Source organism: Phocoena phocoena, chromosome 3 (genome assembly GCF_963924675.1).
Source record: "Phocoena phocoena chromosome 3, mPhoPho1.1, whole genome shotgun sequence".
NCBI classification, from domain to species: Eukaryota; Metazoa; Chordata; class Mammalia; order Artiodactyla; family Phocoenidae; genus Phocoena; species Phocoena phocoena.
This window is the reverse complement of record NC_089221.1, coordinates 137,803,811-137,820,754: the sequence shown is the minus strand read 5'-3', so window position 1 is coordinate 137,820,754 and position 16,944 is coordinate 137,803,811. Positions and strand designations below refer to the sequence as shown.

The 16,944-nt window shown below is 46.8% G+C and overlaps 1 protein-coding gene across 3 annotated transcripts in view; it reads left to right on the top strand.

Annotated features, from left to right (window-relative positions):
* ATP10B (ATPase phospholipid transporting 10B (putative)) overlaps positions 1–16,944 on the top strand; it is a 122,418-nt gene that overhangs the window by 47,337 nt on the left and 58,137 nt on the right. For 2 of the 3 annotated variants that reach the window (XM_065873456.1, XM_065873459.1), the window contains 5 exons: positions 2,881–2,987; positions 7,090–7,221; positions 10,693–10,820; positions 12,715–12,967; positions 14,062–14,297. In XM_065873456.1, the coding sequence (XP_065729528.1) occupies positions 2,881–2,987; positions 7,090–7,221; positions 10,693–10,820; positions 12,715–12,967; positions 14,062–14,297 (856 nt within the window). The remainder of the gene's footprint in view (positions 1–2,880; positions 2,988–7,089; positions 7,222–10,692; positions 10,821–12,714; positions 12,968–14,061; positions 14,298–16,944) is intronic. The other variant, XM_065873458.1, reaches the window with a different exon arrangement.

Here is a 16,944-nt window from a genome sequence, read left to right as displayed (position 1 = left end):
TAAGAGGGGAAAGGGTAAGAACAGTACAAGAGAAATAGCAGCTTTTCAATGCAAATTCCTTTTTAAAAGCTCATAGAGAGCAGATGGAGACAGGCAAGAAGGGCACGAGCTCCTGGGGGAGAAGAGGGTTCGTTGCAGTCATCTGGCAAGGTAGAGCTTGCCACCTGCCCGGGCAAGGAGTCTACCCCTCGTGCCCGAGTTTTGTGGATTTGGTTCATCCCAAGTGACCCATGCCTTGAGCCATTCTCCTTCCTCTTAGAGAGCAGCCTCATCGCTGGGTTTCTCTTTGTAATCCTTTCTCCCCCAAACAGCTCATGCCAGCACCCAGCCTTTCTAAGCTTCATCCTGGGCTCTGGCCCTTCATCTCAGACAGAACTTTCCCAGTTCCATTCAACCCCAGCACCTCCTCTTCCTGGCTGCTGCCCTTAGAGTTGTCTTTCCCCACCTGCCCGGGGCTCATGGGTGAGCCCTGAAAGTCCAGTTGGTCAGTCCAGCAGCCAACCCATGGGATGCTGGGGAATTCACTGTGGTCCTACATCCCTGCCAAGGCCCAGCACCCACAGATAATAAGCACACTCTTCCCTGAACAAACCCACTGTCTGATGCCTCCAGGTCTCCGGAAGCTTCTTTGGGTCCCCTTAATTTAGGAGTTCTCCTGGGGATAGCCAGGTTGGCTAGAAAATGAGTAGTTTTTAATGCTTTGAAGGTTAGGAATGTCAGATTTGAAAATGTAACTTTTAAACAATAAGATCTCTATAAAGGAGTGGTTCTCAAACCCCATCTCCTCCGCTCCATCAGAGGACCTTTAGCGAGTCTGGACACATTATTGGTTGCCACAACTAGGGAAAGGGGTGCTGCTGGCATCTGGTAGGTAGAGGCCAGGGATGCTGCTCAGCGCCCTACAAAGCACAGGACAGCCCCCGCGACAAAGAACGATCCCACAAAACATGTCAGCAGTGTTGAGGTGGAGAAATATGCTCCCCCTCATAATGCTCTGAGTTGGTTAAATAAACATCCCTGGGGCTTCCCTGGTGGCGCGGTGGTTGAGAGTCCGCCTGCCGGTGCAGGGGACACGGGTTCGTGCCCCGGTCCGGGAAGATCCCACATGCCGCGGAGCGGCTGGGCCCGTGGGCTGTGGCCGCTGAGCCTGCGCGTCTGGAGCCTGTGCTCCGCAACGGGAGAGGCCCACGTATGCAAAAAAAAAAAAAAAAAAAAAAAAAAATCCCTGTAAACAGAGCACTAAATAGAAGAGCTATGAGATGGCTAATCTCTTTCTACCATCCATTGAAAAAGGAACATTATGACCGGAAGAAAAAGATGCTGTCATATGTTATCACCTCCGAGAATCATAAAAAAACGCTCTTTAAACCACTAGCTACTCACACTGAATCATTCAAGTTTCTATCCCAATATACTATCCATAGCCAACTCCCTCCTTGATAAAGAGAGGTAGGTCATAAAATTCAGCCATTCTTGGACCACCTTTATGATTTGTATTGCATTCATAAAACACCTCTACTTTCCAACTTTTTAATTGGCTTTCTTTATTTCCAAAGGAAAATGTATGTTACTGGCACTGTGGGCATCCAGCATCACTGCCATATGTAGATTGCCATAGATTTATGGCAGTATTGCTTTCCATATGTAAACTTCATAACAGTAAAATTAATAAAATGAAATCAAATCAGTTATTATTTCATTCTAACTACAGACTATTACTTGCCAAAGCCTCCTCTGTGTTGAAAAGTTAGATAAATAAGGGCTAGAAAAAAGTTAACGAAATACTAAGACATTTCCTCGTTAGATTTCAAAGAACTGCAAATGGGAATGACTCCGATTCAATGTCAGTTAATGGGGTGCTACCTTGGGAACCCTGGTGTAGTGAAAACCACATGAGGGTTGGTGTCTGGGGCCTGGGTTCCCAAGTCCTAGGATATTCCATGTACTAGGTGAGTGGCCTTGGAAAAATCTCTCACCCTCTCTGAGTTTCATCTTTCTTATGAGTGAGGATGATCACCGTACTAACTTCCCAGAGCTGTGAAGACACAAATAAGATAATGTAAATAAATGTAGTTTACAAACAAAGAATTATTATTAAGAGGAGTATTGAGTGGCAGTATAGCACTCTGGAGCCAGACTCCCTGGCTTTGAATCCCCTTTCTGCCACATACTAGCTCTATGAACTTGCCTCAGTTTCCCTATCTATAAAATGAGTAGGAAACATGACCTATCTTATAAGATTGTCATGACCATTAATGAATACATGGAAAACACGTATAGACCTAGAGAAATGAAGCATTAAAGAGTTAGAAGGAGAAAAATCCCTAAGGGCTCAGATTATTACTTTTCTGTTCTCCCCAATGTTGAGGGAAAGTTGTAAATTTCCTGAAAAACCCAAATGGAGGGCATCAGGATAGAGTGAGGGCCAGACGCTGAGTAATCACTAATGTGGACTGACTCAGAAGTTTCTAGAGTGAGTTGGAAAATTGCAGTGCTTCCGGAGGCTAGAGAAAGGGAGACACTCCATGCACCTCGTTTTTGAGAAGCTGCCTTGCAGGATGTTGCACAGGGTCGCTGGTCCACCTCCTGTGAGGTCTGTTTATTTTAAGGCTTCCTCAGCAGAGTTCTGCCTTTTAGGTGACTAAATGATTACGTCCTTAGGGATGGGTAATTCCCTTCTAGTGGTCCAGCCCCCACTAGACATCCCAGGAGCAATGAAGAGTTGCACTTGAACACGGGGATTAGATTCTGAGTTAATATCACTCTTCTGAGGAAGAGAGAGAAGAGTGATCTTGTTACTCGCCCCTCTAATTCTATGACACTCACCGGTGACAGCGTGGAGAGGCCACCAAACAGCTCCCTGTCTTTCCTCATCCCCAGGGAACATCTCGACCGGAGCAGAACCGGCTTTGGCAGTGAGAGTCTTCTGCTTCGAGGCTGCACCATCAGAAACACCAAAGTGGCTGTTGGCATTGTCATCTACGCGGGTAACTGTCCCCGGACAGCTTCCTATGTCCCTGTCCTTTATCCTCTCTCCTCCAAAACCTCCTCCAAATTTATCTGCAGTCAGTGGGAACTCACATCAGTTCTAAGGAGCAGAGTCATGTGACTTCCCATTTCTCAGCTAAGCAAACTGAGGCTGGAATCACAGCAGCTCGCTTGGTCCACAGAGACATAATTCAGTTCCAAGTTACTGTCACCTATCCAGACAAGACAGGGAGGGGGACCCACGCTCATGTGTCCCTAACACTTTCCTGACACTAACCACAGGTGGGATGAAGAGTATCTCCTTGAGCCTGAGGAATAACATCACCAAACTTAGCAACTTCACCTTGTGTGCCTCAGTGTCCTCAGCTATACAACAGGAAGAATATTTCTATCTGCCCCATAGGCCCCCCCGTGAGGGTCCAGTGACCCAGCGCATGGAAAGAACCCAGAACTGTGTGTAGCAAGTGAGGGCACGATGGGTTTTAGTTATTGTTTTTATTATTACCTTTATTCATTTTGTGGCTCCATATATGGTGGTCTATCTCTCCTTTGCACTTTGATTTTGCTTCCCATTGAAAAAAGGTAACAGCAGCACTTCTCACAATGGTACCTGAAGTATTGGAGGGAGGTCTTGGGACTGCTGTATCCCCAGTACCTAGCACCTGGCACTCCGTGGGTACTCAGTATGTGTCTATTGTTACGTGAACAACTGTAGACTTCTTCTGTAGAGGAAACACAGTCCCTCTGGAGTGTCTACCTTCCCTGGAAGTCTCCAGAATACGTTTCCCTGGATCTTCCACTCACTGGGACACCTCGTAGTATTGCATTTGCTTGTTATTTTGTTTGATTTGATTTGTCTTGGTCTGAGTAGACACCCACTTTTGTTAGACACAGAAAAGCACTAAAACATCAATCCACCCTAAGATTCCCTTTGGGGGACTGTGAAAGAAAAATAGGTTTTTTAACAAATGCCGGAGAAGGTGTGGCGAAAAGGGAACCCTCTTGCACTGCTGGTGGGAATGTAAATTGATACAGCCACTATGGAGAACAGTATGGAGGTTCCTGAAAAAACTAAAAATAGAATTACCATATGACCCAGAAATCCCACTACTGGACACATGCCCCGAGAAAACCGTAATTCAGAAAGACGCGTGCACCCCAGTGTTCATTGTAGCACTATTTACAATAGCCAGGTCATGGAAACAACCTAAATGTCCATTGACAGATGAATGGATAAAGAAGATGTGGTACATATACACAATGGAATATTACTCAGCCATAAAAAGGAACAAAATTGGGTTATTTGTAGAGACATGGATGGACCTAGAGACTGTCATACACAGTGAAGTAAGTCAAAAAGAGAAAAACAAATATATTAACGCATATATGTGGAATCTAGAAAAATGGTACAGATGAACCAGTTTGCAAGGCAGAAATAGAGACACAGATGCAGAGAACAAATGTATGCACACCAAAGGGGGGAAGTGAGGGGGGGCGGTGGTGGTGGGATGAATTGGGAGATTGGGATTGACATATATACACTAATATGTATAAAATAGATAAGTAATAAGAACCTGCAGTATAAAAAATAATCAAATTAAATTTTAAAAAACCAAAAATACGTTTTTTAAAAAGTTGTGTCACAGTCTAGCTGGCTTTCCCCAATTTGGGGGAGGGATGTTATATTTGTCAGCACAGGTCACTGCTTTCAAGGGTCTTTGGCAATGGAGTTCAGTGCCATCTGGTAGACCTAGTAGACAAGAACGCTTCCACAGTCCCTACCGCACCAAAAAACCTGCATAGACGTGGATTTGCTCTCTGCCTAATCAGAAACAAAGGTCGGAGTGGGTGATGGGAGTGGTGTGTGGGGAGGCAGGTGGAGGGAGAGTTAACCGTGACTGGGGACTCAGGCCGCCTGGGGCTGAATCGCTGCCTGGCTGCAAGTTCCTGAGAAGCTGGCTCAGTCTTCACCACAAGGAGCACTGATAACCCCTGCCTCCTAGGGTTATAAGGTTCACAATGCCTGGCACACATTAGGGCCTCAAGAAATGTGAGCAAAAATGGTGCAACTTGTGTTTAGTGTTACTGTCTAGACCAGGCGTTCTCAACCTCAGCACCACTGACATTTGTTCCAGATTGTTCTTTGTGGTGGGGGCCATCCCATAGGGTGTTTAGCAGCATCCCTGGCTTCTGCTCACTAGATGTCACTAGCGCCACCTCCTCAAAGGTGACAACCAAAAATTTCTCATGACTTGGCCAGGTGTCCCCTGGGGAGAATGACTGGCCTAGAGCTACCTTCTCTGCCTTGGTAATACAGATGGACAAAGTGGGAGCACCTCGGAGTCAAAGGCCAGAAAATGGACAAGTGAGCTTTCCAGAAGGAAGAGATTCAGTGTGGAGGTATGCGCTCCTCACAGCGAACATTTATTGAGCCCCTACTGTGTACCGGAAACTAATTTAGGTACTTTGTGTATATCAGTTCACTCCCCCACCCCAAAACACACAACGATTATATCTCATTTCGCAGATGAGGGGTTGAGTTACAAAAGGATTAATTCCCCCAAGGTCACATGTCTCCTGAGATTAATTCCCTATAACCCAAGGTCAGGTACCCGCAGAACCAAGCTCTGTCGGACACTAGAGCCCACATTCTATCCACTACACCATACTGCCTCCCCCTTGAGCCCAAATTTTGCCAAAAGAACAGGGGGATCTTAGGAAGTGAGGAAGCAGGTGGGTGAAGGGGGTGGTCCGAGGACCCCTTTTACGGGGTGAGCCTGGGGCACGCAGGAACCACAGCTGTGTCAGCCCCTGCACAGCTGCAGCAACTTGAGTCTAATTTAATAAGCCTAGCGTGCTCACGCCTACAGTTTTGTTGCTGCTTTAAATCCACAAGGCCACCAGCTAAGTAGCATTAAACCACACACTGCTGGAGCTGATGTATTGGTTTTCTCTAATTTTGCACAGAAAATATGTGACGGGTCTCTTTTAATTTTGACTGCTGAGGGGTACAGCGTGGTAAATACAATTTGGCAGCCCCAAAGGGGAGGCTCTGTTCTAAAGACAAAGGCTCAGTTTGACTCTCAACTCTTAGCTGGGTGGTTTGGGTTCCAGGAGTTACTGGAAGGAGAAATAGACTGGGAGTCAGAATCCTGGGTTCTCCATGTGGCTCTGGTGTCAATTTATTCTTTCGTTTGGAGCAGGTCCCTTCTACGTTTTGGTCCTGAATTTCTCTAATTGCAAAAAAAAAGGGGGGGGGGTTGGTGCCTGAATGAGCTCAGTAGTTTTTAAATTTTACTGTCTTTTCTTTAAACAGAACTTTATGCAGAACTCCAGGGTAGGAGAGTAGCTGCCCAGAGTTAATGCTGGGGTGGAGACCTTTAGCCGCTACCACTCTTGCACGAGCACGACAACACCTTAGGCAAAGAAGCAAGCACGATAATTACTGGCCTCAAGTACAGTCCTGCCACAGGGCCTTGGCACATACTGTTCCCCAGGCTAAAGCCCTCTTCTCGCAACTCTTCTCTCTCCCTTCAGGTCTCCCTCAAATGTCACCTCCTCTGAGAAGCCTTCCCTGACCACACTCTGTAACACCATCTCTTATTTATTAGCCCCTTATTTATTTACTTCATGGGACTTATGGCTAACTGTAATTACCTTATTTACTTGTTTCCCTGTATATTTCCACCAGATTGTGAATCATCTGTCTCCCCACTGTATCCCATCACTGAGCCCATAACAGCACCTCTGTGCAAATTAGAAAAAGATGGCCCTTCCTCAAGACAGCTTACTGTCATTTGCTACAAATAATGGGCTTACAAATCTATGACAGCTACAAAATGAGGGCTACCTCTCGAGTTGTGCAGGGCACAGCCCGTGCACAGTGGCTCTGTCCATGCCCACCAGTGTCTGGCAGGTAGGGGATGTTCAGTAAAAACCTGCTGACAAGTTGTGTGAGGTCTCTCCGGCCGTTCCCAGAACCTCCCTGCAGCAGGACAGATTCAGGTTAGAGAATGAAACTTCTCTTGTATCGAAATCTCATGGGAGAAGAGCCAGAGTCAAACAGGGGCCAAGGACTGACAATCTCATTTTCTCTCAAAGGCCATGAGACAAAAGCCATGCTGAACAACAGCGGCCCGCGGTACAAACGCAGCAAGATCGAGCGGCGCATGAACACAGACATCTTCTTCTGCATCGGGATCCTCTTCCTCATGTGCCTCACTGGGGCTGTAGGTATGGAATGTTCTGGAAAGGACAACCCCACAATCATCTTCTGTTTCTCTGGGCGAGTTGCTGCAACTCGGAGCCTCGGTTTCCTCATCTAAAGAAAGAAAAGCCTCAAAGAAAGCCTACTCCGTATTTTAACAGGGTGCCAATTAAGTACAAATGCAGACGACATTCTCCTGAAAGTAGTATGCACTCTAAATCTTAGGAAGAGCGTCTATCATGTATCTGTCCCAGAAATACTTCCTGAACCCAGGCACCCCCTTGTCATGAAAGGGTAACGAGATGAATCAATCACAGGACCGAGATGAATCAATCACAGGTAACGAGATGAATCAATCACAGGTAACGAGATGAATCAATCAGCAGGAAGGTCCTGATAGTCTAGTAGGAGGAAGTCCAACCTGAGAACAGAATCAGTAACACCATCTGTCCCACTCAGTGAGGGCGGTACCAGGTACTGTGCTCGTTTCCTAGTGCCACTGTCAAAAGTCAACACAAATTAAGTGGTTTAAAACAATGCTAGTTGATTCTGTTATAGCTGTGGAGTTCAGAAGTCCAAAGTCGGTTTCACTGGATTGAGACCAAGGTGTCCTCAGGGCTGCAGGTTCCAGGGGGAGAATCGGTCCCTTGTCTTGCTCAGTTTCTACTGGCTGCCTGTGTTTCTCCCTTTGAAGCATCTTCTTTCATCTTCAAAGCGCATTACTCCAATTTCCACTCACACTTCCTTCTCCTTGTCTGTGGGAGTGTGGCCCTCTGCCTCCCTTTTATAAGGGCACTTGTAGTTCCATCATTGGGCCCACCTGGATAATCCAGGCTCCTCTTTCCTATCTCAAGATCCTTAAGTAAATCACATATGCAAAGTCCCTTTTGCCATCTAAGGTAGCACATTCACAGGGCCCAGGGATGAGGGCGTGGACACCTTAGGGGGCCATTATTCAGCTCACGACCGGGATTATGGGAGCATCAAGGAAGAAAGTCTCGCTGGAGCTGATTCCCAGATGCAGCAGGTGTTCACCAGAGGAGGGGCGGGGGGGACAGGAACAGGATGGGGCAGGCAGCTGTGAAAGGAAAGAGAGAGGTCACTTTGCCCCAGGGGCAGCACAAGCAAAGCACAGCGGCAGGAAGGAGAGCCATGTTATGCAGAGGAGTGTTTGGCCATTTGGTGTGCCAAGAGCAAGGCCAAGGATGGAGACCTGATTAGAAATGGGCCGTGGCCAGGTTCTACGACGGCCAGGTGTAGACAACTGTGGGAGGTGTAGACACGAGTGATCGGAGCCATTTCAGTAGATCCTCGGAGGGTAGGGGAAGAGGGGCCCTCACTCTTATCCACTCTCCCCCTCCGTGGCTTAACACTAAGGATGGTTCTCAGGACCCTAAAGGAGACCCCAGAAAGAAGCAGGGAGGATCAAAATTAACTCGTATGCTGAGTCCAGAACCCCCTGCCAACCCCACGCCAGCGAGCAGCTATAGCGTTTGCGCTTTACTTTTGTCAGAAATCGCACCCATCACTGTTTTTAAAAGACAGTGTCCAGGGAGTCCCCTGGTGGCCTAGAGGTTAGGATTCAGTGCTGTAACTGCTGTGGCCCGGGTTCAATCCCTGGCAGGGGAACTGAGATCCTGCAAGACATGAGGTGCGGACAAAATTAAAAAAGATTAAAAGAAAGACAGTGTCCAAAGTTTAAGATCTTCCTAGGCCCACAGAGATTTTCTATGTCACCACAGTGAAGACAGTGGGATTCAATCTTGTGTGTGACCTGGAGTTTTGAATGAATCTGCTTCCCAGATGTGTCTAATGGCACTCCATGTGAGGGGCTCGTGGCTGGAAGGGCAGCACCCGCATGGGACGGAAGCAGGCAAACCAGAAAACCAACTGTTCGTTTTGTGGGCCATCCCTGTGTCCCTGGAAATTCTGGAGAACTGTCAGCTCTGCTCCGGGACAGGTTTTTCAGGGAACGTCAGACCTGGAAAGGACATTGGAGATCATCTCACTGTGTCTCCAGGGAAAGGAAGTGAATGATTAAAAGATCACAGAGTTAGATGAGGTACAGGCCAACCAGAAGCAGCTTGGTAGATTGCCCAAGATAATAAATACGTGGAGAAAGTAATTGGGAGGGGCAGGATTCTATTCTGCCTGAGAATAACACAGGCCGCTGCTGGCACCGTATCAAACACAGCTCCCGCGGGAGGTGAGAGCTCTCGAATGAGCACCATTCAGGGTCATGTATCACATGTCTGCTTTAATTGTGTGAAGATGGCGTTTCTTTTTTATTTGCCCAGAATGTCCTCCCCAGGCTTTTCTGATCACCCAGTACCCACCTGGGCTTCAGAACCCCTCCAGGCCTCCGCCTCCATGCAGCCTGCTCTGACTTCTTTCACGGTCTGTAGTAACCCTTACTCTGTGCCTTACATTTGGCCCTTAACCTCACGTCTGTAAGTCTCCTTTCTTCTGCTGTATCTGATGGTATGTGACCCAACCTCCGGTGCAAAGAAGTATCTTAGGGTCAGGGTAGGAACCCCTATGCCTTTTATTCTCTATAGTCCCTGCCCTGGGGCCAAGAGCATCATACACATTAGGTTATCCTGTTCTCACAACAACCCCATGGAGAAGGTATTATTACTAATTGACAGGTGAGGATGCTGAGATTCAGAGAGCTCGGTGCGAGGTGCACTTATCAATCCTCACTTGATGGGTATTGTTATCCCCATTTACAGTTAAGGAAACAGAGGGTTCGGTCTGCATCTGGTGCTGTCACTATGGGCTCTCGTAGTGTTCCAGGATCTGGTATAGCACCCCTCATGCTAGGTGGGATTTGTATCTTTACATCAGACTCCCTGACTTGGTAGAGAACTCCTCAAAGACAAGAAGTAGGACCGACTCCTTCTTGAATTTAAAATTTTTGGATAAAGGGAGGGAAAGGAAGGAGGCAGGGAGGAGTGAGTGAACAGAGATATAGATGGACGGACAGACGGATGGATAGATGGATGCATGTATGGATGCATGGACAGGTGGATGGGTGGATGGGTAATTGGATGATTGATTGGATGGATGGATGGGTGGATGGGTATGTGCATGGGAGTGAAAGAGGGACTAGGATACAGGTCTGTGAAGACTTCCCAGCCATGTACTTTCTACCACACAACTGAAAAAAAAAAACTCATGCCCCTTTCTCGCTTTCCAACCCCTGAATAACAGGACTTCAACAAAATGTAAGTAATCCCCATGCTAGTCTCCTCTGGGAGGACAGACTTAATGCCTATCAAGAGATTGAAATGTAGTATATATGAAGGACCACTTTAGAGCTAACTGAATACACACACACACACACACACACACACACCCCTATGTTATATAGAATAAGGATGGGTTCCTCCAAAGCGCACTCATTTCTGGCAATAGGTCAGGGAAGGGCTGATGTAATTGACCCATTTAGGATTAATGGGAGATTTTGCCTCATGCCTGGCTTTGCCTCCTCTTAGGTCACAGCCTCTGGAATGGAACCTTTGCAGAACACCCTCCCTTTGATGTGCCGGATGCCGAGGGCAACTTCCTTCCCCTTGCCCTTGGAGGCTTCTACATGTTCCTCACCATGATCATTCTGCTCCAGGTAGGAGGCCGTCTGTAACTTGGGACTCAGAAGACCCGTGGCCAATATCTGCCCAACTTCTCAAACTAAAGAAAAATCCGCACTGGCCCCGTGAAAGAACTAACTGGACTGAGATGGGGAAATGTTTATCGCTTTCTTATGGGTCTTTGAAAGTATTCACAACTGGGATTATGCCAGGACCAGCCCTCCCTTGTGGAGGGGACCTTGGCCTCAGATAATAGCAGAGGAAGATATTTATCAGCATTTTCCATTTAAAAGTAAGATTATAGCAGTGATCCACGTGTGCCTGTCCCTCTGCCAGATCTAAACAGGTAAACCCTAGTGACCTGGGAACAACAAAAGATAACGCAGCACAGAGAACTACAGAGAACTTTCAGACCCCAAGCACTGAGAGAAAGAAACCACAGGTTAGTGTTTTCTCATCTGAAAGTTTGAGATGGAAAAAGAGAACTGGCACTATATAGGAGGAAAAAAACAAAAACATAGAGCACCTACGAGAGAGGTAAGAAAGGCAACGACTATAGGTAAACACCTGCAGTGAAGTATAAAGAGACAGATTAAAAAAATCCTCAGGCTCTATAAGTAATCACAGTCTGTGAAAAGATAAGGCAAGTTGTAGTTTTGTTTTAAAAAAACCCCATCTATGTTTGAGTCCCTTCAGTATTTGAGGGTGTTTCACTGTCCTCTTACTGATGATCCTTTTTCATTCATTAGTTCGTTCATTCATTGAGCACAGTAATCCTTTTAAGATGCGAGTCGGGTCGTGCTGTCCTCTGCACTGAACCCTCTGGTGGTTTCACATCCACTCAACGTGAAAACTGAAGTTCTGACAGCAACCACCAAGGTCCTAGGTGATCTGGACCCCGACTCCCTCCTGGACCACGTCTCCGAGCTGTTTCCTGCACACTCAGACACAGGCCTGCTGACTCTCACACCCGCCCTGCAAGCACCCAGCCACCCATGCGCTGCCCGGAACCCTCCTCCTCCCACAGATCACCTCACGCTCACACCCTCATTTCTTCGGGTCTCCGCGCAAAGGTCATGGCTTATGACCCACTCCCTCCCAGCCTTCACCCTTTTCACTTTTCTTTACTCTTTTTCATGAGACTTACCGCTACCCAGTATCTACTGCTTTGTTTGTTTACTAGAATGTGAGGTTTTGTTCTGCTCACTGCCATCTGCACGACCTAGAACGGCACGTGGCACATAAAGCACCTGATAGGTACTAGGTATTGGATCGGTGGGCAGTGATCAACAATGAGTGTGAATAGGACTCATAGGTCACCAAAGGGAAAAGGGGGGGAGAGAGATAAATTAGCAGTTTGGGATTAGCTGACACACACACTACTATATATAAAATAGATAAACAACAAGAATCTACTGTGTAGCATATTCAAAACCTTGTAAGAAACGACAGTACAAGAGAATATATATATGTATGTTATATACATAAAACTAAATCACTTTGCTGCGTACCTGAACCCAACACAGCATTGTAAGTTAACTATCCTTCAGAAGAAAATGAGTCTGAATACCCGTCAAAGTGGGCAGCAGTCTTTGGTGGCATAGAGATCCGCGGGGCATCAGGAGACTCTGGACTGAGGTAGCTAGAGCTCCTTACCTCCTTCTGGCTCAGTCATTAAACAAGCAATGGTGAGTGCCTACCCCGTACTGGATATCTCTGGTTGAAGAAGGTGTATCTCTTTTTCAGATGACCCTAAGAATGCCAAGGGAGGCATGAGGTCATTAATCTTTAACTTCACAGAGAAAGTCCATCATGTGAGCTGACCTGAGCTTTCCATGAAATCCCTTTGCTACTCCCATCACCCAGCGAAGGTTCTGAGATGGGGGACCGGCCCATTTTCTGATACGATGGGAATTGATCTCCCCACAGATACTGATCCCAATCTCCCTGTACGTGTCCATCGAGCTGGTGAAGCTCGGGCAAGTCTTCTTCCTGCACAATGACCTTGACCTGTATGATGAAGAGACCCATTTGTCCATTCAGTGTCGAGCCCTCAACATCACTGAGGACTTGGGCCAGATCCAGTACATCTTCTCTGACAAGACGGGGACGCTGACCGAGAACAAGATGGTGTTCAGGCGTTGTACCATCATGGGCCACGAGTACTCTCACCAAGAAAATGGTACGAGGGCTTCCAGGGGCTCCCACCCCTCTTCTAAAGGAATTGCCCCTGCTCTCCTGAGAGAATGATGATAAAAACCGTTATCCTGGCTCCCAGCAGAGGCTGGGTGGCTCTGTGGGAAGTAGCTTCCTGCATCCCTGTGGCTTCTTTGTCAAAGATCAATGCTGTTCTTATCACTTGTAAACTTCCATTTGTTCACAAAGGCTATCAGTGATCTCCTGTGTGGTAGCCCTCCAGTCGGTTGATCTTTGTCTGGTGCCATTTACACACAGGATTTTTATCTGTCAGGAATGCACTGGGGAAATGTCCAACTTATGTGCCAGTCATGTAGCCAAAGTTTAAGAATTTCTCACGTCCCCTTACCTGACAGGACAGGCCCAGGTGTAGGCACATGGTGAGATGCGATACGTGCAGGAAACGCCCTCCATACTAACTGATCTCTTAGATTTTCACTGACGCAAAGCTTTGCCTTAGGGGATGTGGCTATAAAATGCCTGGACTGTCATCTTGCACAGACTGAAGGTGGCCGACAGAGCTGACTGATTCCCTCAGCTCCCTCCCCCGACAACACACACACACACACACACACACACACACACACACACACACACACACTTCCTAACTAGGAGAAGAAACTCACAAGAGCAGCATTCATTCTTTTGAGTGGGAGGGATGGAGAAAGAGAAAAGAGGGGATGTTAAAGGCGGTCCAATCCCCTTTGCCACAGTGGTAACCATTTACATGGAGCTTCTGATCTCTTAATAATAATACAGCTACCACTACCAGTCCTTAGAGTATGCTAATCACTTTTATATCATTATATCGTTAAGTCTTCAAAACAACCCTGTGAGTTAGGTACTTTTTTATAACCCCTAATTAAGGAAAGAGAGGCATGGGTTATGCGAAGCGCAAAGTCACATAGCTAGGAGGTAGGAGAGCCAGGATTTGAACCTGTGCAACTTAGTTGCACCCCTCTTTCACCAGCTGGGGTAGCCAGCTGCCTACTCTTAGCTCCACCCCCAAATTCTGGCATCTCCCCAACCATGATCTGGCCAAGGTGTGACTGGCACAATAACGGGGTTCCTTTCCTGCAGCTAAGCGACTAGAGACCCCAGAGGAGCTGGACTCAGACAGTGAAGAGTGGACCCAATACCGATGCTTGTCCTTCCCAGCCCGAAGGGACCAGGGACCAGCAACAATAAGGGGCCAAGGAGGGTCCCAGCCTCTGAGGAGCCAGAGTGCCCGGGCACGCATCCAGGGCCACTGGCGACAAAGATCCGGGGGGCGCTGTGAAATCTCACAGCCCCCTGTGGCCTTCAGCAGCTCCATAGTAAGTCCCTGCCTTTTCCTCTTTGAATTGCTGGTGGCCTGTCTCGGGGAGAGAAGGGGGAGGGCTCTGGGGTATGAAAGAGAAAAGGGTGTATAAACCCTGAAGAGCTCTCAGAATGGCAGCTCTTGGTCTTGTATGTAACCTACACGGGTTTTTTGCGGCAGGGTAGGATTCTTGTTAATTTCAAATGTTCAATGTTTAGAAATTGGGAGATTTCTAAATGGAATTGAAAAAAGTGTCCCCACTAAGCCGGCATTTCCCTGTGGCAATAAGTGGTTTGAATGAAGAAGTCGGTGCTCAGCCTGGGCGTGCCGTCCTCAGTCCATCACTGTCCCTCACCCCCTCTCTCCGTATCCTCATCCCTGAGCTGAGGCCCAGCAGCAGGTTCATTATGCATTTTTTCCAAAATACAGTTAAGATGAAAAAGAAATATCTGACACGTCCACGTTTCTATAAAGTGGAAAAACAGAAGATAAGCCCGTAAGGCTTAGGTTTCAGGAAAAATGGGAGAATGTATTTATTGTGATAAAGAGTCTTAAATTGTTATGATGCAAAGAACATCTCTGTCAAATTTACTCAGCCCACGTCACTCCCTTAGGCTAACTGCCAGGCCCCTAGGATGTTCGACTTTGCAACTTTGGGGCTTTCTGCATCTGGCCCCTCACATTTGATCCATTGGGATAGTTACCACTAGACGTCCAGGCAGCAGGTGAAGAAACTGAGTTCCTTCCCCAAGATGACAACAGCATGCCCAAAAAGTCAAGGCCAGAACCAGGGCCTCTGACTCCTGTCTCATCCCACTTTCCTCTGCACCGGGCTCTTCTTCTGGGGAACACATCATCCAGAGTCTTCTGCACTTACAGAAAAGGCCTCAGGGAGCCCCAGGTATCTTGAACAAGACACACATACAGAGGGACTGAAAGTGCTATTATCCCATTATTAGAACATTAGATTTTCAAAATGATCATTTTGGTGAATCTCCTTCCAGTCTTTTATTTCCCCCACTAATACACACACACACACGTGCACACACACGAACTACATATTTTAACATTTTTGCAGTCATAGTACACATAAATTATAGCTGCTGGGTTTTTTTCATCTGACATGATATCAAGAGCCTTTTCCACATTGCTACCTAGTATTCATTATCCAGGAACCTGTTTTCTGACTGTGACAAGAAACGCTGTGAGACTGTATGTTCTGGGTTGTTGTTTATCTAACTTTAAGTAAGTACAAATTTAACTCTCTTATGTTATTATCATGCACAGAAATGCAATAGTAGCAAGGAGAAAACAATAACAGTGTGTTAAGACATATAATGCTTATAAACCTACAAGAAGAATGATCCTTTGAGAAGATTTTAGGTTTTATTTTTCTTTTTGATTTTCCCAAATGAAGTAACAACAGGACATGCATATTGTCAAGTCTTTCCTTCTTTAATTTAATTCTGTCCCTTCTGAATGGAATGCCCTTCCCCTCGGTTCTTTACCTAAATATTTGGACAATGAATTCAGTGAATTCTCATTGGGCACAGGTAGTAAGTCTTGCACTACCGGTGTCTTTTGGCATCTTCCAGTTCTAGATACCATGGGCATCCCGTGTGTCTGAGAATGTCTCCCCCAGGGCACGGGGGAAAAAAGGAAGCTTTCCTGTGTACATCTCATTTGGGATACACAGATTCATTGCCCAGCCGGACAAATCTCAGCAGCCCAGAAAAATTGCAGCCCTGAGTCAGTCAGTATAACTTTTATTCGGGGCCCTTAGCTGATGGTCAGTGAAAGGGACACGTTAACTTATGAGCTGCCTCCAGATCCTGGATGTCATTGTTCTGCCCTGGCTGGCACATTCCAAGTCCAGGTCTAACTAAATGCATTTAGGAACAATAAGGAAATGGACACATAGAGTAAGACCCAACTCTTGTTGCCTGAGCAAGACAAGATGGTGATGTGTTCTCTTTATGAGCTGCTAACCATGCTGTTCTACAAGTCAGGCTGAAAATCTGGGGTCAGTGGGGTCAGCATCCTGGCTATGTGTTAGGGAGGGCACTGGGTCAAGGGTCAGGAAACATAGGCTCTGGTTTCAACTCTGCTGAGGCTTGCTGGGTGGCCTTAGGCAACATGTTAAACCTCTCTCTTTTCCTGTTTCATCACCTGAAAATGCGTTGCTTGCAACTCTGACTGGCTGTCCTAAAAGTCAAATACCATGATGCTCGAGCCGACCAGCAAGGTCGCTGCCAGCTATGAATTAAGCACATTTGGGGCAAATGTCCCAGGTTCTCATCTTTGCTCCACTGTGTATTAGCTCCGTGACTTTGGTCAACTCACTGAGCTGGAAGCCTCGATGTTCTCATCTTGAAAAGGGATTACTGTTATGCCTCGTGAGTTGATTTTGAGGATTTAATTCTTAAAGCTCATGTGTTCTAGACAGATGGATAACTAATAGAAGTTTTAAATGACTTTTCTAAAGGAAAGCTGTCTGCCTTGGACAAATGTTCACATCACTGATGACAGGGAGGGGAAATGGGAGTTTTCATAAAACACAATGCCAAGCTCTCTCCCCTGAGATTCTGGAATATTCGGTCTAGGGTGGAGCCTGAGCATTCATGTTTTTATTTCTGATGACTCCAGTGAGCAACCAAGATTGA